Below are 20,670 nucleotides of genomic sequence, written 5' to 3'. Positions count from 1 at the left end.
CGATGGCTTGAAAACGAATTCGGTATCCATTCCAAGTCCTGACCAGCCTGGTGGTGGAAGCCTCGTAGACTACTGTCTTGTCAAGGCCTACGTCCCTCACCAACATCAATCGCCTTGCTCGACGCCGTCATCTCCAGGGACATTCCAGGTCTACAATCAAGAGTTGACATGGCCGGTTCTTCTTCTGCCGTCAAGGCCAATCTTACCGATTCAGAATCTCGTCTTGGGATCAGGTGTAACGACGTACGACCTCATACTCTCACCGAAAACCTTCACGAAGCTCCCCCCATCTACGAAGCTCGCCGTCGCCTCGACCACATTGCAGGTGATATTGCCGACAAAATTTTCGCCCGGTGTTCTCGATGGAAAATGCTGGCTAAGGAACACACTGCAGTTAAAATCATAATGTGCAGATCAAGGTTCTAGTCTTGCTCTCCAGCAATGATTACGGTCAAATAAGCCCTCTTGTCTCCGCTCACGACGTTAGCAACGTGTTCAATAGGAGTATTCTTCTTGAGCAGAAGGCTTATGGTGCAAGTTCTACCATTCCCTATTTCCCTACCGCTATCTCAAGTATTTACTAGCCATCGTATCTTTCAGCAGACTGTTTCCACACACAAGTCATACTACACCGCCAATGCAATGAGGTCCTACATTGTCAAAGGAGATATTCCCAAACTCGGAAGCGTGTGCAACATTGACGTCCCTTTCTTTTCTGGACTGGACTGGAGTGAAGTCATGGCTAACCCCGTAAAATAATAGACTGTTTCGTATGCATCAGACAATGAGTCTGCTTGGGGTAGGGGTTAGTGAGATAAGTGACAAGGTCCGCTGAGTATGAATAGTGGCGAGGTAGAAGTGTTTTAGTAGCCAAGGTATTAGTGGCAAGTGTATGCGTCTGATCACTGTCCCCCCTCCCTCGATAGAATCGAGCAAGGTGACCATGTATGTGACCTTTCATATTCTTTTACCTCACCTCCGTATAACTATTCCAATGAGCCCTGGCAATGCAGTACTAGACATACCAACGCTGGGCATAAAACATGATGTCGGACATTGTTGTCAGAAAGCAAAAGTTGCCGAGAAGAGATTAGTCTGACTCTTGGGGAGCTAGTAGGCTGTTACATATTATAGTACGGGTATCAGGTATGCGACGGTCGATACAAAAGGTTTCAGTGACGTAACGAGAGAAGAGAAACGCTAGATATTTATCACCCTTGACATCTGATAACAATGCTGGTTAAAGGCCGGCCCGCAGCCAGCACTCATCCAATCTGGAAAAAGACACCCGGACCCCGCCAGCGTCATAACAACATACCTGTGTTCCAAAGTAGGCATCAGATATGCAAGTGATTTGGTACAAACGACAAGGCTTCGAAAGTTCCGTAATGTCCTGTAGAGTGACCACACATCATCTAGCCCATTAATAATACAGTGACTTTCCGGAGACATGTTTGGGCCTAGCAGGCTTCGTGCGGGAGAGCAAACGGGACACGCCTAATGCCGAGAATCGCCCGAGCACATAGTAGCAGCCGGAAGGATTGAAGCGTCACATAGCAACACATATAAGGGTATTATGGATGCGTAGAATGGAATCGTTGATACTAACGCCTTCGAGCTCAATTCGATTCTGTAATATTACACTCAGGTGTATTTCATAAAACGATTAATGCAATTTTCGCTACTGTTGGAACATTTGTGAAGCCATCTCCATTTTTACCGTCGGCGCACTTCAAGACATGTACAAATTCCACCCCCTCCAGTTCTTTTCATCTCTTCCATGTACCCATATGGTGGGAGGTTCATAGGCGGGGACGAGCCTGGGTGGATACCTCAAAGCGATCAAGGTTCATGACCTTGTCCCAGGCAGAAATGAAATCGTACACGAGCTTCTTGCCGGAGTCAGAGCAGCCGTAGACCTCAGAAATGGCGCGCAGCTCAGCGTGAGAACCAAAGACAAGGTCAACACGCGAAGCAACCCACTTCTTTTGGCCAGTCTTGCGGTCAAGACCGTCAAAGGTCTCGCCGCTGGCGTCAGTGGGCTTCCACTCAGTGGCCATGTCAAGAAGGTTGACAAAGAAGTCGTTGGTCAGAACACCGGGGTGCGAGGTGAAAACACCGGTTGACGAGTTGTCGTAGTTGGCACCAAGAACGCGTAGACCGCCGACAAGCACCGTCATCTCAGGAGGGGTCAGGCTCAACAGGTGGGCACGGTCGATGAGGATGTGCTCAGCCCTGACACGCGAGGTCGACTGGCCATAGTTGCGGAAGCCATCGGCATAGGGTTGAAGGTAGTTCATAGCCTCAATGTCGGTCTGCTCCTGTGAAGCGTCCGTGCGACCGGGGGTGAAGGGGACTGTGGCGTCAACGCCAGCCTGCTTGGCAGCCTTCTCAACGGCAGCACAGCCACCAAGGACGATCAGGTCGGCAATGGAGACCTTCTTTCCGTTGCTGGCGGAGCTGTTGAAACGCTTCTGGATACCCTCGAGGGCCTTGAGGACCTCGGCGAGCTCAGTGGGGTTGTTGACCTTCCAGTCCTTCATGGGAGCGAGGCGGATCCTGGCACCATTTGCACCACCGCGCTTGTCGCTGTTGCGGAAGGTAGAGGCGGAGGCCCAGGCGGCTGAGATGAGCTTAGAGGGTGCGACACCAGTCTTGAGGATCTCCGCCTTGAGAGCTACGACGTCCCCGGAGTCAACGATTGGGTGGTCGAGGGCGGGGATGGGGTCCTGCCAGATGAACTCCTCCTTGGGAACATCAGGACCAATGTAGCGGGAACGGGGGCCCATGTCACGGTGCAGAAGCTTGAACCAAGCTTTGGCAAAGGCGTCCTCAAACTCAGCGGGGTTTGCAAGGAAGCGACGGGCAATCTTCTCGTACTCGGGGTCGAAGCGGACCGACAGGTCAGTGGTTAGCATGGTGGGAACGTGCTTCTTGTTGGGGTCGTAAGCGTCGGGTATGGTGGCCTCGGCGTTCTTGGCCTGCCACTGGGGAGCACCACCAGGGCTCTTGACAAGTTCCCATTCGAACTTGAAGAGGTAGTCCAGGAAGTCGTAGCTCCATTTGGCAGGAGTCTTAGTCCACGTCACCTCGAGACCACTGGTGATGGTGTCGGGTCCCTTTCCGGAGCCGTACTTGCTAGTCCAGCCGAAGCCCTGCTCCTCAAGATCAGCAGCCTCAGGCTCAACACCAACGTGGCTGTCGGGGGCGGCACCATGCGTCTTGCCAAAGGAGTGGCCTCCGGCAATCAGAGCAACGGTCTCGGCATCATCCATACCCACTATTTTTAGGACCATCATGTTAGTTATCTCCGCATCAAAGTTTCTGCAGGAATGTAGTACGCAGTACTTACTTCGTCCAAATGTGTCGCGGATGTCCTTGGCAGCCCATATAGGATCGGCGCTGCCCTCGGGACCAGTGGGGTTGACGTAGATAAGGCCATGGACCGAGGCAGCCAGAGGGGCCTCGAGGTTCTTGGCGGGCAGATTATCACCACCCCTCTTGACTTGCCAGCCGGCAAGACCTTCAATTCCACCCTCGTAACGCTCCTTGTTGCCCCAGAATTCAGGCTCGCGGCCCCAGTAGGTCGAGTGATCGGCTTCGTAGTTATCGGGGCGTCCGAAAGCAAAGCCAGCAGTCTTGAAGCCCATGTCTTCCAAGGCAATGTTTCCAGCGAGCACAATGAGGTCTGCCCACGAGATCTTTTCACCATACTTCTGCTTGATGGGCCAGAGGAGACGACGGGCCTTGTCGAGACTGGCATTGTCCTGCCAGCTGTTGAGGGGGGCGAATCGCTGTTGACCGTGGCCACCACCGCCACGACCGTCGAATTGGCGGTACTAGATAAAGGGAGAAAGTGTTAGCTAATTCTGCAACATTTTCAGTTGAGGAAAACGTGGGCAATGACGTACTGTTCCAGCTGAGTGCCAGCTCAGACGGATAAAGAGACCACCATAGTGGCCAAAGTCAGCGGGCCACCAGTCCTGGGAGTCGGTCATGAGGGCGTGCATATCCTTCTTGAGGGCAGCAAAGTCGAGCTTCTTGACGGCCTCGGCATAGTTGAAGTCCTTTCCAACAGGGCTAGCCGACGAGGAGTTCTGGCGGAGAATGTGGACGGGCAGCTGATCCTTCCACAAATCACTGGGTTGGGTACCGCCACCAGCGGCATTAGCCTGCTTGAGGCTATAGGGGCACTTGCTCTCACCCATGATGTCGATGAGGTTGTCGAGATTTAGGCTGGTAGTAAGGAATGGTAGGTTTTGGTGAGGGAACTCCAGTCGAAATCCGGGAAAAGGATTCACAACCAAAAGAGGGGTCCTGGAGAGGGGGTCGCAAGCTTTATACCTTTCAAACCGACATTTGCATCCGGACCAGGCGGCTCCACTACCTCTGTTTTCTACATGTAAAATACGCGACTTTGAACATACCTTGACCCCGCACATACCGAGCATTAGTATCTGGATGGCCTTGATTGGACATCTACAGTATCCACTTTATTGCAAGCGTCCTGAGATGGGCTCCTGACTGCGGCATCTGTCGGCGTTCGGAGATGTAGTCACTAGGTGGGTGTATTGGTGTATTGGCTGTATTGGAAACGTCAATACGACTGATTGTAGCTACATTCTTGAGGCAAATGCTACCGTTGGTTCCGTACAATGATAGACTGCCAACCTGCCTTCTTAGTTGATACACATTGCATGTGAATTTAAAGAGAAAGGTCCTCGGCAATGGCCGCAGCGTCTATGTGGGGGCAATTTCGGGCTTCCCCAGTCCTTCGACGCCATCCACCATGTCAGGAATTAGATAGCGCACACGGAAAACCGATAGCTTCCATGGAATATGGCCGGTCTTAGTAAAGTGTCTACTCGATACATACCAATCACGTGATTGAATATTGGGCTCTACGAGACGTGGAATCATCACTGGCACCGGTAATGATTCCAAAAACTCGCATTTCGGTATTGAAGGGTATTGAAGGCATCAAGACCAACGAGGAAACGATCACCACTTTCAGGGTCTGTCCCACGGAAGTTTTCAAACACGTGTCGGTAGAACATGCCGAAGTGTGAGACCTAGAAGTCTTTAACGTCCCTATACCCAGAACATGTTACATCGCAACGACGTTATTGGTTTTGTTGATCCATTTCACATGAACCCTTCTTGTTGTTCAAAAAACCGGTCGGCCTCTGTCCGTGATTCATGCTCATGATATGTAAGGCGTTTACTATTAGAGGAGTTGTGATTGAATCGCTGTGCGTCGCCCCTCCGAAACCCAGCCCCCTCGACCCGGTAAAACTTGCCGCACATGTTGGAGAAAACTTACCGGAATAGGAAACCCAGACAGCCACTTCACGGATGCTCAATCGAATACTTGATTCATTATTTGGAATCAATTTTGTACTGGTACGATCGATGTAAACTTTCGGGGGCCGCCTGATCCTGATATCCGATGACTTGCAAGTCATCCGTATTAATTCCATTATTGAATTTGCACATCAACAGGACCCAGGGACACAGCTCTGTAGTAATTCACGCGATCTGCGTCGTAGATTGCATACTGTGGTAATACCAACTGTTACCAATCGGTCTGATCCCATGGTTTCTTCGAGTATTAATAGCGTATACCCCGATATTGAGATTTCTATCTCGATCCATCGATCCAGATAGGAATTTTACCCCGGGATGTTCTGGCTTCATCACCTCCAAATGAGACCTTTACCAAACGAGAGAGCTACCGACAAAGACACAATGCTACACGTTGCCTACTATACAACTTCATTCAACAATCATTATTAATACACACATCTGTGATAATACCGTTGACCCACATCTGAGGCAAGTATGAGTCATGGCGTTGACATCAGTCTTTTCCCCACCCCGCGTCCATGGGCACAACTTTGAGGTGTTCTCATCTGCTGCTGGTCGGACCCTTTGGAAGTCTCCTTTGATATATTATATCCTCGAGACCCGGAGTCGACCGACTGTATCGACCATATCGATCGTCTCATCGAGAAGCGCAAGAAATGCAGCTGGGCTTGTTAAGGCGAACTAGTAGACGAGACATGGAAGAGTGAACATATTCGTGGACATATTCTTGGAACCAGGTGCATATATGAGATTGTAAAAGAATCTTGTAAATTTATACATAGAAGTCCATGTGCGAAACAGCACTTGACTCCCGTTTCAAAGTCCTCAGTGCCGATAACCCCACTAGATACCAAAGCTCATCGACACAACTGTGGAATACCCTAGAGTGAGTGATGGCACCCGAGGCGGAATCAATTGCAAACATGAACTTGCACCAACCAGTTCACTACATACATGGATTGAGTCTAGAAAATTTTGCGACACGAGCCGCAATTTCCTAACTTAACATATTTCCCCCCATTAATCATGCTGCCCTTGTGAGTAAGCTGTGGACGACCTCAAGTTCGATAAATCCATCAGCGATGCTTTATGAAGAAAAGCTCTCTACGTTTCAGCCGCTATCTAGGGTATAAGTCTAGATCGAGCTGCCATGGAGGCGGTCGAAGAGTTTGCCATTACATAGCCACTCGACACTTATACTCTGCTTAGGTCCTTCTATAAAGAAAGTCGGATAAATAAAGGGGTTGCGATGGCCTTTTTTGGCAGCTATCCAAAAACAGGTCTCCCGTAATACTTCAATACTGTCCGTGTCTCTGAAAATGTGATCATGTGTATTGCCTTTATAGGTGCTCAATCGGGAGTGGTACATGCGTCGAGACTACAAGATCGTGGGTATTATACACTATCTGTACGAATATCTCGACAATAATGGCAAGGTTTGGTCACTGGGAATAGTATATTCGCAAAGAGCTCTCTTGATTCTGAGGGGCGGTATCAATGCGTTCGCCCACCAGACATCTGCCTGCATCACCACTAAGCTCCACAAAGAGAGGCGTATTGTCTTTCATTTGTACGGCGTTAAGCATATTCCCGTTTAAAAATAAGCTTCATCATGTTTCTTAAATGATCAGTATAGATGGTCACAACCAAATAGGCCATGGCTGTCGAATTTCATGGAGTGATACTATACATGGTCGCAAAACCTAGTGAGTATATATAACCCAGATGTAATGAAATCAAACCAGGAGATCAATATGGTAACTCCTCCGGCTTATTTGTGTTCTTTTACATTTGCCTCAAAACTCCCAAGAATTCACCTTCTTTGCCCGAAGGCGTTAATGTATGATTATGGGAAAGAATCTATCAACAGGGTTCGCATCTCTTATCAAGTAGAAATTACAGCTATGAAACCCACAGCTTCAAGAGTCAAGACTGAATGTGACATTTAGAGTCACTCATCTTGAAAGGGAGAAGTCCGCGAGGTCCATCTTTATTATGTAATGAATATTACTATAGTTGTAATATTACTACTCTAAATGTTGAAAAAGAGAGCTGGGTTTCGGACAAAGAGGAGATCTTATTCCCTTCACACAAATACGTACGTTGGCCGATGCAGGGTGGCTGTAGCGTTGCAAACAATTTCTCAAGCTCAATTTCCTCATAATCATCAACAAGAATCACCATATTGAGACCTAAGTACTGTACACTTTGATAGAGTTCATATTTTTTCACGATAGTGCAATGGGGTCTTTGGGTAATACGGGGCAAGTCTACTTAGTTGTATTGAGGCGTCGGTGACGCGCGCCTCAATATGTAGGAACCAGTGAGTGTGAGTTCACCATACTCGAGTAGGTGGGTCTAATTAGACATGCCCTTTTAGTTGACGGTATTAATACAATACGGAGGAGTACACTGATAAGCCATCCATTGAAATAAGACCAACCCTCCGCTCCCTTTTTGCCCCGAGTTTTTGTAGTTCTTGAATTGAACAACCGCCACTAAAGTCAGATATACGAACCACTTCACCCCGATACCACATGCTACCCCAGGAGCATCAAGTGGACAACTACAGCCGAAAGCGATCGGAAAGTCACGACCCTGCACAGTATTGAACAACTGCGCCGCCAGTTGCGTTTCGCAGCGAAATGGATAATGCTGCTATACAATAACTGTGATGCCCATTGGGGGGGGAGGGGGGGGAGAGTGCTCCGGCGATGCTGCTGAGGTCCAAACCTGCATTGAAACGTTCGATTTTTCTCTCGGAAAAAATTCAAGCTAATTCCGGTCGAGGGTTTCGCGACTCTACAGCAAACGCTGGTTCAGCGGATTTGTTCTGATGCGCGATGGGGCCCTTCTATTACTATTAAGTAACGGCATCTGAAATGGGCCCGGTGTCGGCTCTTACGATGGTCTGGAGGAAAAGTTTCGGCTCGGAAATGGCCGTTGCAGTCACGGGTCTATTTCTTGATCGCCTAGAAGTTTTCAGTTTCGCCACTACAAAGCGTAGGCTTACTCAGTACCTCCGAAAAGTTGTATCATCATTGTTGAGACCAAAATCATTAATGACAGATAGCCTTTAGGACAGAATGTTTTTTGCTGCCGGCGATTTTTGACAGGGTCCAATTCACCCTGGTCTCCGGTCGCGATGGGTGTGGAGACAGGGACGCCGGAGAATATCATTCCAAGCTTCCTCTTACACAAGTTCCTCGGGTTTATTCTGCTGATCCCTCCGGCATTCTTTCACATTACCGCCATATAGGTGGCACATGATAGGCTGCCCCTTGAAGCCATAAACTTACGACTCGGACCATGATAAAGGATTCTGCACCAATCCCGGTCTGTGCCAACTCTTGTGGACCTCGATTTGTCACTAAAACCACAGTACGCCGTCCTCGGCCCGTGCTGGGCCTGTGTCGGAGTCGAACTTTTACGTCAACCAAAGCTTCCTTAAAGGGCCGTCATGCTCGTTTATGCACATGTTCCCTATTGCTTTTTTTTCTATCCCATTAAACCTTGATCGATGTGCGTCGCATCGTGTCTTTAACCGTCCTTCCACATGGGGATCTCTACTGCTGTCGGTCCGTGTCCACGAAACCCCCGTGACTTCATTATTTCGAGGCTTCAAACACGCTCTCTGACAAAGATTTCCTACTTATATGTACACCGCTCTCAGACACGCACGAGCTTCCGGGAACACAGCGGCCAATATGAGTAGCCGCTCGACAGAATCAACAACCGAGCGGGAAATAGAGATGGGCAATTTTGACAAGGAAGCAATCCAAGGTCAAGATGATGGAAAAGCCATGGTTGGGAATGTGAGCGCCGGTTCAGATGTAGATGAAGCTCCCCTCATCAACTACAGGACGCTCAGCTGGTGGTATGATTGCTCTTTGACTGAATACTCTACCCTACTTGGCCGTCAAGCTCACATTCAAATCCTAACACAGGCATGGAGGTATTATTCTCATCGCGGAAACGGTATCGCTGGGTATCCTCTCTCTCCCATCCGTCATCGCCACCCTGGGACTTGCGCCTGGTATCGTCTTGATTCTGGTAATGAGTGCTGTATCAACATACTCTTGCGTCGTCTTGGGAGAATTTCGCAAAAACTATCCCCACGCGGAAAACTTTGGCGATGCTGCCGAAATAATTACAAGATCGACTGGAATAGGGCCCTTCTTCCGCGAGCTCTTCGGGTGGGCCCAAGTCGTCTTGCAGGTTTTCGTGGCTGGTAGCCACCTTCTCACGTGGACCATATGCCTGAACACTCTAACCAACAGCTCTACTTGTACTATTATTTGGGCAGTTGTTGGCCTCGGTGTTTTTTGGCTTCTCAATACCCCGAGGACACTGAAGTATACAAGCTGGATGTCGTATGTTTGTAAGTGGTCTTTTATCTCCAGCCAGTCAGTCGTCGTGTTACTAACCGCATAATGTAGCTTGCATTTCCATCATTGTCGCTACTCTCATGACTGTCGGCGACGTTGCGCACGCACGCACTGTCACATCTGGGAGTTTTGACGTTTCCAGGAGTCTTCCCTTCCCGACTGCTTTCTTGGCCGTCGCAAACATCGCAGTGTCCTTCTGTTAGTTCTCCGCCACCCCACAAGATGATACTCGCCATCATGCTAACAGTTCACAGCTAGTCATTCCTGCTTCTTTGGCGTCATCAGCGAATTCAAAAATGAAAACGATTGGCCCAAGGCCCTCGCTCTTCTGCAAATCACCGACACAACCCTGTACCTGATTGCGGCCATTGTCATATACATCTTTGTAGGACGCGACGTACCGTCTCCAGCTCTCTCCGCTGCTCAGTCCGAAACTATGCGCAAGGCCATCTGGGGCGTCGCTATCCCGACAATTGTCATTGCCGGTGTTATCTATGGCCACGTTGCGTCCAAATATATCTTTGATCGTATCTACCGAGGCAAGAAGGGCGCGGTGAGACGCACCACTAGCTCCACGCTGGCATGGTTTGGCATCACCTTTGGTGTCTGGCTGATTGCCATGATCATTGCAGAGTCCATTCCCGTTTTCAACAGTCTTCTGGGCGTCATCTGTGCTCTTTTCGTCAGCTGGTTTTCTTATGGACTTCCGGGAATCTTCTGGCTTTGGATGCACTACGGAAATTGGTTCAACAAGGGTCCTAAGCAAATGGCGCGGTTTGCGGGAAACGCTGTGCTGCTACTGTTAGGTGTGCTCCTCTTTGGATTGGGATTGTGGTCGTCGATTGATGCTCTCGTGAAAGAGAAGACAGGGTCGCCATGGACCTGTGCTAGCAACGTGGCATGATGAGGCCTAAAAGGTCATATGTATAAGTAATATACTGATTGAGACACCGGTTTTTTAGAATAGCCTACTATCCACCCGTACAATCTTCCCTTCAAAACCTTATAAATGTATGATTATTCTTTTTGTTCTAAAGCAATCGACTGCCAGATACGCGTACGACTATATTAGTTGTCGTAATCCATGCACTGGCATTGATGTGCATATATATGTATGTAATAATGCAAGATATTGGTAGTGCATCAACATTGCATTTCCGCAGTAGCACAGCCACAGGCTACTAGTAAAAGTACTACTATGGCCACATGGGCTTAGCCACATTGACCCACTTTATGTAGCTCTAGTAATACGTCAGCGTCATAAGCATTTACGTCGTACTTAAACGGTGAGGTAGCTTCCCTCAGCTGAACTCCTCATTCATCTCGAACTTCACAACTCGTCAGCTGTACAATCAATCACTATGTCTCCCTCGTCGGCCACTCCTGCTGAGAACAAAGACACTCTAATGGCAGCCCCTATTCAGGAGTCTCTGCAGATGCAGCAGCCCAACGCGCATCAGGCCATGGGTACATTTGCCTCACCCCTATTTCATACCATTCGTCGCTGACTCTCCATCAGACCCTCAACAGCCTCACGCTGAGCAGCCGCAGATGACTCTGCGCGGCGGACAGGAAGGCCGTGGCATGTGCCCTGGAAGGTTCTGCTTCATAGTACGTATCATTTCCGGTAACCCGAAACTCAGGTGCTACTGTACTGTACTGACTTTCTCGTGTTCAGATCCCATGCCCTATCCCCATTAACTGCTGCATCTTCCCTTGCCCCTGTTAAAATGCTGCTCTTGTTCGTGTGGGATAGCTGTGCTTGCGAGCCTGTGTTGAGATTCATATATACCAATTAGATTGACCACTGGAGATGCTTCTTTTCCAACTAGTCAATATGCAGCACTGGCGAAAACTAAACTACCTACAATTACGTATATTAACATATATATAATCTGTTCAATTTTCCGTCAACGTGAAAGTCTAACACTGGTGTTATCAATCTCATTGCGGAGCTGCTTTCATCTCACCAGGCCCAAAGAGACACCAAAGCCTTCGAATCCAAATCCCATGATTTATTTCCCGAAGCACGCAGTGCGAGTCGAATTAGGTTGTGCGCTGTACTCCCAAGAAAGGTCGTAACTTTGAGTCTTTGTGCCTCGCTTATGGCATCATCCAACTGTTTGGCGGCATCTGCCCATACGTCGTTCCGGCATGTCTGGCCGCCCCGCAGGACACTGACGACCTCCTCGCCCACGGAAGAGAGAACTGCGGAACCACCGGCAGCATTGATACACAAGTCAAGGACCTGGTCAAGATCAAGTCCGACGTGGTTGGCGTAAGTGAGCGCCTCGACGGCAGAGCAGATATGAATGCCCTTGAGCAGGCCAATGACAAGGGCCAACTTGTCCTCCTTCGTTGTTGCAACACCTGCCACAGGAATTGCACTATCCTTCCCCTCTGTATAGAGGCGAATGAGCGACGCATCATCGTCAGAGAGATAGCCTTTCCTGACACCCGAGAAGTAGACCTGCTCGGAAGCGCTGGTCAGGGGAGTTGGGAACTCGAACCGTCTAGCCTCGGATGTGATGATAGAAGTGTCCTTCACAATGATGCCTAAGGCGCTGGCGACTGGCAAGTGGTTTTCGGCGAGAATACGTGGCAGACGGTTTTCTAGCATCCAGCTCCATCCGTCAGACTTGACAATTTGAGGTGCAACCTCCGTCAGAACCAGACCCAACTGGCTCGCAAAACCTAGAGCTTCACTGGCTGAAAGAATTTGGTTCGCCGCGAGGACCTGGTGCACCATCTTCATGTTGCTTCCTGCACCGACGCCCCCTTGCACAATGTATAGCTTATTAGGGTCGGCCATGGCATTCAGGATGGTGGAACCTTTTTTGATGGCCTCGTTAGACCCTCCAGCCATTATGGAAAGTGTACCATTCCCAGCCCGGATGGCGCCTCCTGAGACTGGGCAGTCAATCAACAAGATGTCGGGCCTTCCTCTCCTCGCAAAATCCTTTTCGAGGCCTTGCACATAGCTTGATGGGACTGTCGAGCATAGGTAGACAATCGATCCCTTCGGAAGGCCATCAATAGCAGGGGTCTCTCCGTCCAGCAAGACTGACTGCGCTTGTTGCGCTGTGGCAACCATGCAGACGCAGTGTTGTTTGCCGGCGGTCGCTTCCGCTGGAGTTGTAGCTGATTTGCCGCCGGCTTGTGTGAACCTCTCCAGTGTCGGGGCGTAGACGTCGAACCCTGTGACAGAGTAGCCTTGTTTGATGAGATTGGTGGCCATGCCGAAGCCCATGGCTCCCAGGCCGATAAAGGAAATTACCAGCTTTTCTTCAGACATGTTGGACGGTATACGTGGGCAAGGCGAATGGAGAACTAAGATTAGATGGAAAGTGAAGTTTGAATTTCAATCCCTGGTGCAGAAGATATTGTATAAAATGATTTTAGAACTCATCGTCCGAAATCGCATCTTTTGCCCCCCGAAAAGACCCCACCTATTCCATTGATTGCTTCTCGGAGGAATTACCGAAGGGCCTTTGTTGGCGGTGAAATTCCCGAGCTAACCGGAGCAACGTTCGGGATACGTTGACCCTTAAGTATCATGGAGAGCCTGGAACCTGGGCGCGCTTTATTGTTTAGCGGTTCTGCTATATTGAAAGAACCAAGAAGATAACTATCAGCCCATACTGCTCTACACCATGGTCCTTATTCTTCAGAAGCGCATACAATACGAACAATTTCCTATTTTTTTTTCATTCTTGCGCCGGTTTGTTGCTTGGCATCAATAAAACATTAGATTCTTTTCTTAGGTACTTGTGCAGTATTGACCAATATAGAATAGAATCTAACCGCCGCCACGCATGCATACGGCTAGGGATTTAGCCAGTGGCAGTGTAAACGCCCTGCTGCATGTTGATGATTACCAGAAAACCCCCCATATTTGGGCCTCTACAGCCCTGAAGTGGTAGCTGGGGGTGTCGGATATTCATTACAGGCCATGGTTATATGTGTTGAGGCATGAAGGTAACTCAAGGCTCTGAAAAAATGAAGGTGATGATGATCTAGCTAACTAACTAGCTACTGCACAATGTGAGATACGAGAAAACAAGGGCTGACTGAAACACGTGATCCTGAGGCCTGAGGCCATCAACAATATGCACTTCTAAACGTTCTCCATGATCTAGTGGATCTAGTAAGTCTTTTCCATCTCCATGATCGACATGGTCATATGGATCCGAATCAGACAAATCATGGGATCTATCCGCGTCAAGTCGCCAAGAACCCCTCCTCCCCACCTCCTTCACGAGAACTACCGGCTAGACCCTATGCATGTGCAACGACATTACCCATGACATTGCCAGGCACTAATATGGAACAGAAAACCCGTGCACGTGGAAAATTTAGAAGCTGACACGACAACATCTGGCTTGTTAGTTTCGTCTGGTTTTCATCTCACGTACAACCTCATCCCTCCATTCATGTAACACTCTTGTTCTAAGCTCTTTGAAATGTCAGATTCTTGGTCATGTATTCCAACACGTGTGGGATTTCCCGTGATAAGGGGTCTGAGACTTTACCAGCCCCATGAGTGTCGGGCGGCCAACACGCGCCTTTGCAGGAGCTTGCAGACGTGGATTTGAAAAGAATGATAGCTTCAGCAGCGAACAACACGCGGGATGGCTAAACTCCCAGAGAGGCCTATCTTCGTCATGCGCCATAATTGAGGGCCACGGTGTTTCTCGAATATAAGTTGAACGGGGAAACGGTTATGTACAACGAGATGCCATATACCCAGATTCCATCTATTATTGTGCATATCACATAGCCATCATGTCGCAATATTTTGCCTCCAGGCAAGCAGCCCTCGCCATCGTCCTTGCACTTGTAATGCTGCCGGTGATCTTGACCATACCCTTCTCCATCTTTTTTGATACCCGCACCTACCGTCCATTATATCTGGCTGCGCAAAACCCACCGAGCGCGCTCCCTCAGAAAGCAACGGCAAACGACCTCAAGTGGCAGCCTGTTCTAGACTTTGGGAACGATGGGTGTTATAATGTCCCGGCAATCGATGCCGCGGGAAATATTGTGAAAGGTCTGGATCACGACTGGGCCAGCACCTCAGAGGGTTGTCATGATGAATCGGACCTGGATAACAACAACGTATACTCTCGTCAACGTTGCAACAATGGCTGGTGCATCTATATCTACGACTATTATTTTGAAAAGGACGTGGCCATCCCGCATTTCCTTGACACTGGACATAAACATGACTGGGAGGTGAGCACAATCACATTACGATTCACTATTTATCTTGCCAAATTATTTGTATTAACATGAACGATAGCATGTCGCCGTCTGGGTATCAGACAATAAGGTCCAGTATGTGGGTGCTAGTCAGCATGGCAACTATGAGGTTCGCCCGGCATCTGACGTACTATTTGAGGGCAACCGACCAAAGATGGTATATCACAAGGATGGCGCATCAACGCACTGCTTCCGCTTTGCTACCAAGGACGATGAAGAGATCAAGAACGCCAAGGGAGTCTGGTTCCGGGGAGATCTCGTGTCGTACAATGGGTTCCCGAGTGGAATACGAGACAAGCTTTACGCTCACGACTTTGGAAAAGCCAACATTGCCCTCAAAGATTCTTCATTCCCCAACCAGATTGAGAAAGCCAAACCCGACAACATCAAGTTCGATATTAACCTAGATGAAAGCTCACCTGGCTATCCTTAAAGAGAGACAGTATATAGCCTATACTATTCATATATTAACAAATAGACGGCCTTAACCGGTACCCCATATCAAATACATATACAGTTTCCAGCTCCCAGATCATCGTTGAGGTCTGTTGACAGTCAAGCTACAGCTTACACGTACCGACATACAAGCATTTGTACGCGTGCTCGTATAAGGAAGGTCATGCTAAATGACAACTGCATTGAACACCAACAATGATGAAGAAGTTTTATAGAAATAATCTTTGAATAAGAGTAAATCTTTTATACGTACAATTAAATGAAACGTAATATGTCATTATCCATCGAGACTCTACTCTTCCTTGAACGTTGAAGCAACCGTTATGCACCGGCCACACTAAGCGTCCTCCCGCGTCACATGCGCCACAATTCACCGCCACAAACCATCTTAAGGCGCGCGCTGTCATTCAACACACTCTGGAGCTTCGCTTTGATCTCTGCGCAGCAGCACCATCGCCACCAGCAGCAGCAGCAACTCGTGCCCTATTCTAACGCTCAAATGGCCACGGGGGCACACGACAGTGGCATGGGTGCTGCAATGCCTACAGATGCTTCACCCGGGACGGCCAAGATGCCTCCGCCCGAGAAGCCTGCCGACGTGCGAAGGAGGCCATATATTATCATGTCGTTTTGGCTTGTAGTCCTACTCTTAGGTCTGCCCATTTGGTGGAAGACGACGACAATTTACCGAGCCAATCTCCCTATTGAAGCCATGCTGCGATGGGCAGATGGCAATGTGAGTTGCTCCGGTTGTTGACGCCTGCGCACTTATGCATCATGTATACTAACCAGATACACAGGCTTGTCGCCCCGTCTTCCCCCTACAGATCTCAGTCGAGGCCGAGTCGATGTCGCAACCAGAAGCTCAGCACTTAGTTCACTTGACGCAGCATGCTATTGACGACCTCAACGACTTCTCTGGCCACCACCTGCGTCTCCAGCTCGCTTCGTTCGAACAGCCTGACGATGACACCCCACCAGCTTTGGCCCTGCGCCTCCGTCCCGGTGACGACACGACCTCTTCCCTCGACCCGCACACGGCCGCCCTCGATGTCACATATCTCCCCGCGTCGGTACCTTCACTGAGTGCTGGCTCGTCCCCGCTGGCAACATACGTGGCTAACCAGCTACGCACCACCTTTGCTGAGGAGCAGTCCATCATTGCCTACCTCTTGTCTACGTCTTCGACAGCGTCGCCGGGTGAGCATCGGCCCGAGGCCCTGACACCGACAGCCATGGAGGCCTTGTCTAAGCGCACCACTCGATCCCTCCGCTACGCGCCCACTTACCACCTCGCCTTCTCCCTCTTTACCGACGGACCTAGCCCCAACACGTGGGATGTCCAAGGCGCTCTCGACCGCTACATCCGCCCCGTCCTTGACATGCTCGGTCCCATACATAACTTTACCGTCGACACGCAGCTTCAGCTGTATGCTACACCTGGCGTGCAGGAGCAGGTCCTCAAAAAGGAGCACCTGGCTTCGTTCATCAACGCTGCCGAGTGGCCCTTGTCGCCGTCTATTGGCGGTGCCCCGACCGTCAACTTTGTCATCTTTGTCGGTAACCAAACCATCGGCCTGGACTCGGGCGACGGCACAGAAGTCCGTACGTCGCAGTCCTGGATGATCCCCCAATGGGGCACCGTCTACCTGCTTGCCCTACCGCCTACGATTTCGCATGTTGCCGTCGACACATTGCGCCAGCCCATGCTCACATTTGCAGCCCACCTACTCACCCTCCTCGGCACGCCCGAGTCCGGGTCCCTACCGCTCCGTCTTTCTACATTGGGCCGTGTGCGCTCAGCTGACCTACTTCTCCGCGCTTCGTCGACTCTGGGCTCCCTGGCTCGCCTCTCGCTCGCTCTCCCGTCTATGTCCATTCCGCAGACTGTAGCAGACGGTGTCGCTATGAGCATGCATCATCTTGAGCTGGCGTGTGCCAACCTGGGCGGTCCGGCCGGTCTATGGCACGCCCGCATTGCAGAGGACGAGGCTGAGAGGGCATTTTTCGAGAAGAGTATGGTTGGACAGCTCTACTTTCCTGACGAGCACAAGGTAGCCGTCTATCTGCCTCTCTTGGGTCCCGTTGGCGTCACTCTCGTCATGGGACTGGTCAAGGAGGTCAAGAACTGGGTGGCAAAGAGGAAAGAAAAGGCCCGTGAGGCCAAGCAAAAGAAAGCAGAATAGATGTGCACAGAAGTGAAGGCCAATAGCATGAATTTGACGTTTCCCTATTATTTTAAGTCCATCTCCCTTGCATCTCATTAATTAGTTGTAATTGTCCTAGTCGTACCTTAATCAACAAAATGACGTAGAGGCGCGTCAAATTTGTACGCATCTGGCTGAGCCCAATAAAAAAAAGTGGCAGTCGCGGCGGACCAAAACACCATTGCTTCTTCCTAGCTTCATTTCTTTGTCATCAAAACGTCTGTACATTCTCTGCTCATAAGCCGAATGACACAATGACAATATGCATCTCCCAGAGCCGACTCTGACGCTGACGTTGCCCAGTATTCATGACGGCACGATACTCGACTGTCGCATCTACCATCCTCTATCTCCGTCATCCGAACTATGGCATCCGCGGCACGCCGCCGTCGTTGCTCACCCGTACGCTCCTCTGGGCGGATCGTACAATGACCCCATGGTTGCCGAGGTCGCTACCCAATTCCTCTGGGCGGGCTTCATTACTGCCACGTTCAATTTCCGGTAATTTGAAGGAGCTCTATCATTCCCTCATCCATTCATCAATAAACTAACGCTGCGGGAGCGGGGACTAGAGGGGCGGGAAACTCGACTGGACGCACATCATGGACGTCGAGGCCAGAACGCGACGATTACACAAGCATCGTAGGGTTTCTCGTGTACTACGTCCATAGTCTGGATCCCCGGAAGCCCGGCGATGCTGAGGCGCCCATTCTTGTCTTATCTGGCTACTCATATGGAGCCATGATAACGAGCCAGCTACCTCCCATCGAAGCCGTCATGGCTGTCTTCGCCAATCCGCCTCTGGACTCTGACGCCGGCCATATTCGCACACTGGCAGAGACTCTGGCCCATCAACAAAGGCGGATCACGAACTCGCATGGAATTCGCGTCGGCGAGACGAGCCCCAGGCGTCGCAGCTCTTCTATCGGCGACGGCAGCATACGCGGCATAGCGAGAAGAACACGACATCGCGCAAGGTCATCTCTCGGAAGCATAAACAGTATCAACAGCTCTGCTACGTCCCCAACGAGCCCTCAGCAACGGCAACGGCCAGATCTTACCCTGCCGCTGGTTTCTGGCCTTGTGCGGCCACAGCCAGCCTATCTGCTCATTTCACCCCTGCAAGGCCCCATCACAAATTTGGTCACCATCAGCAGGTCACCGGGCCACTCGGCTGCCGAGGCCCAGTTGCGCATTCACCCAACTCTTGCTGTCTACGGCGATGGAGACATTTTTGTGTCCGTAAAGAGGCTGAGGGCTTGGACGGAGCGCATGGAGAATGCTCAAGATTCAAAATTTCGTGGGCGCGAAATTCCTGGCGCTGGTCATTTTTGGATTGAAGAGGGCGTCTTGTCAGAGATGATGCGACTAGTTGCCGACTTTGTGAAACAGCTGCTTGGGCCTGGATGAGAGTGGAGGAGAGCCATTCCGATTAGTTACTCCCTTATTGGCATACAAGGAACATGAAAGGGCTGTCCCTCTTTAAATATGCGGTCCCGGCTCCCACCTGCTCGTCTCACCCCTCCCCCGAAAAGATACTTCAGATCCATACTTCCAACAAACAGATATCCCGGGCAGGTAGAGGTATAAGCCGGCGTCTATGAGGCCTCATACTTGGATGGTGATCATTATGACAGGAATTTTGTGGTGCGCACGATATGATCGACCATGATATCTAAAGAAAATACGTCGTGTGAGCAACTAAGACACCTTTGTGTTAGACTGCCTCCCATTCCAGGGAACACTCCCCGATGGGTGCACCCGTTACAATGATGTGGCATAGACTCGGTTCTTGCGTTACCAAAGCACTCCAAAATCTTGAAATATCTCAATATTTAATAGATAATAGATAACAGAGCATTATTGACGATTTATCCAATAGTCCATCTCTCGTTGTCTTGCCGAGTTGTATATTTTATTCATATGCCGTCATAAGTAATATTGGAAGTAATCATAAAAGTAGGACAAAAAACAGTTCAAGGTTGAATGTGACTTAGTTGTACGACTGACATGCACAACACCCGGCCAGCCCCATCTCAGAATATATGGGAGTATACCCCACAGAATAAAGGCCAGTGTGCGGGCCATGATTTTCATCATCCCTGGCTGTTACACACTGGATGAAGTGCTACCATTTCTCGCTCAACGATATAGGGTAAGCTACGCGACATGAACATGGGCTCATGGCTGTTTGATTGTTGCTTCTTGCGAAACAACAACAAAGCTCTTGCGCTCAGCTCCGTCATCAATCGCCCAGGAGGCATTTCAAACCGAGATGATGCTTGGGTAATTAAGCGCCTGCTAGCTCTTTTCTTTGCAGGACGCTGAAAATAGCACCATTAACATAAGACAACTAAAAATGTGTGTACAACCAAACGGCAAGAAGGATCCACAAAAGTTTGTCAAGCACGGCGGTTGGGATCGTACTTAGGCGCGCGCTACTACAGTACGATCCTCAGTATCTGACCAATGATAATGATATAGTTCCAAACAGACCCACTATCTTGCAATCAATCAATCATTGCCCAACATCGACAACCACCAAGCGCCCGCTTCCTCTCTGTCTCTTTTTGACATCAACAGAACAAAGGCAAGTATCCCTAGCTTCTTCGATACCCGCTGTCCAAATTCGGCGTCGTATGAATCCTCCTTGAGCGCGATTATATTCCATCGCGGCCAATGCCCATACCCTGTGGTGATGTCTCTGGGTCACCACAGGGCTGCATTGCATATGCCCCTCTTCAATTTCCCTCTTTCTCTGCTTGTTTATCATTTATCTATTGACGCCAATATCCTCCAAGGTTGCTATGTACAGGCACGATGTATACAGGTAGCTTGTAGTTTGATTTCTTAGTGTATATATGTACTTGTGTTATTTGCCGTCTTCGATCGGTACCTCCCCGAGTTCGATCCCGTTATAACCGGTATTGATTCCAAAGGACGGCAGCACCGGTCTGGGCGTGATATATCATGTATGCCACCCCCCCCCC

The 20,670-nt window shown here is 49.8% G+C and overlaps 7 protein-coding genes across 7 annotated transcripts; 5 read left to right on the top strand and 2 right to left on the bottom strand.

The window, feature by feature from the left end:
• Positions 1–1,802: 1,802 nt before the first annotated feature.
• GMORB2_3217 (catalase-peroxidase) lies at positions 1,803–4,208 on the bottom strand (the record flags this gene model as incomplete). Its single annotated transcript, XM_035465193.1, has 3 exons — positions 1,803–3,280; positions 3,353–3,839; positions 3,912–4,208. The coding sequence occupies 3 exons, from the start codon at positions 4,206–4,208 to the stop codon at positions 1,803–1,805; spliced, it is 2,262 nt and encodes a 753-aa protein (XP_035319068.1).
• A 4,911-nt stretch (positions 4,209–9,119) lies between these two features.
• On the top strand, positions 9,120–10,659 carry GMORB2_3216 (to aromatic and neutral aliphatic amino acid permease; the record flags this gene model as incomplete). Its single annotated transcript, XM_035465192.1, has 4 exons — positions 9,120–9,244; positions 9,315–9,748; positions 9,807–9,953; positions 10,010–10,659. 4 exons carry the CDS (start codon positions 9,120–9,122, stop codon positions 10,657–10,659), a joined length of 1,356 nt encoding a protein of 451 aa, XP_035319067.1.
• A 457-nt stretch (positions 10,660–11,116) lies between these two features.
• GMORB2_3215 (uncharacterized protein) lies at positions 11,117–11,484 on the top strand (the record flags this gene model as incomplete). Its single annotated transcript, XM_035465191.1, has 3 exons — positions 11,117–11,222; positions 11,275–11,366; positions 11,434–11,484. 3 exons carry the CDS (start codon positions 11,117–11,119, stop codon positions 11,482–11,484), a joined length of 249 nt encoding a protein of 82 aa, XP_035319066.1.
• A 237-nt stretch (positions 11,485–11,721) lies between these two features.
• GMORB2_3214 (3-hydroxyisobutyrate dehydrogenase) lies at positions 11,722–13,050 on the bottom strand (the record flags this gene model as incomplete). Its single annotated transcript, XM_035465190.1, has 1 exon — positions 11,722–13,050. One exon carries the CDS (start codon positions 13,048–13,050, stop codon positions 11,722–11,724), a length of 1,329 nt encoding a protein of 442 aa, XP_035319065.1.
• A 1,490-nt stretch (positions 13,051–14,540) lies between these two features.
• On the top strand, positions 14,541–15,450 carry GMORB2_3213 (Necrosis inducing protein (NPP1); the record flags this gene model as incomplete). Its single annotated transcript, XM_035465189.1, has 2 exons — positions 14,541–14,990; positions 15,058–15,450. The coding sequence occupies 2 exons, from the start codon at positions 14,541–14,543 to the stop codon at positions 15,448–15,450; spliced, it is 843 nt and encodes a 280-aa protein (XP_035319064.1).
• Positions 15,451–15,972: 522 nt separating this feature from the next.
• Positions 15,973–17,659, top strand: GMORB2_3212 (GPI-anchor transamidase subunit S; the record flags this gene model as incomplete). The annotated part of the gene is made up of 2 exons (XM_035465188.1): positions 15,973–16,209; positions 16,301–17,659. 2 exons carry the CDS (start codon positions 15,973–15,975, stop codon positions 17,657–17,659), a joined length of 1,596 nt encoding a protein of 531 aa, XP_035319063.1.
• Positions 17,660–17,942: 283 nt separating this feature from the next.
• Positions 17,943–19,090, top strand: GMORB2_3211 (uncharacterized protein; the record flags this gene model as incomplete). The annotated part of the gene is made up of 2 exons (XM_035465187.1): positions 17,943–18,181; positions 18,253–19,090. The coding sequence occupies 2 exons, from the start codon at positions 17,943–17,945 to the stop codon at positions 19,088–19,090; spliced, it is 1,077 nt and encodes a 358-aa protein (XP_035319062.1).
• Positions 19,091–20,670: the final 1,580 nt, after the last annotated feature.

Source organism: Geosmithia morbida (assembly GCF_012550715.1).
Source record: "Geosmithia morbida isolate 1262 chromosome Unknown scaffold_16, whole genome shotgun sequence".
Classification (NCBI taxonomy): Eukaryota; Fungi; Ascomycota; class Sordariomycetes; order Hypocreales; family Bionectriaceae; genus Geosmithia; species Geosmithia morbida.
Note: the sequence above shows the minus strand (reverse complement) of the source record. Positions and strands in the feature narration are given on the sequence as shown.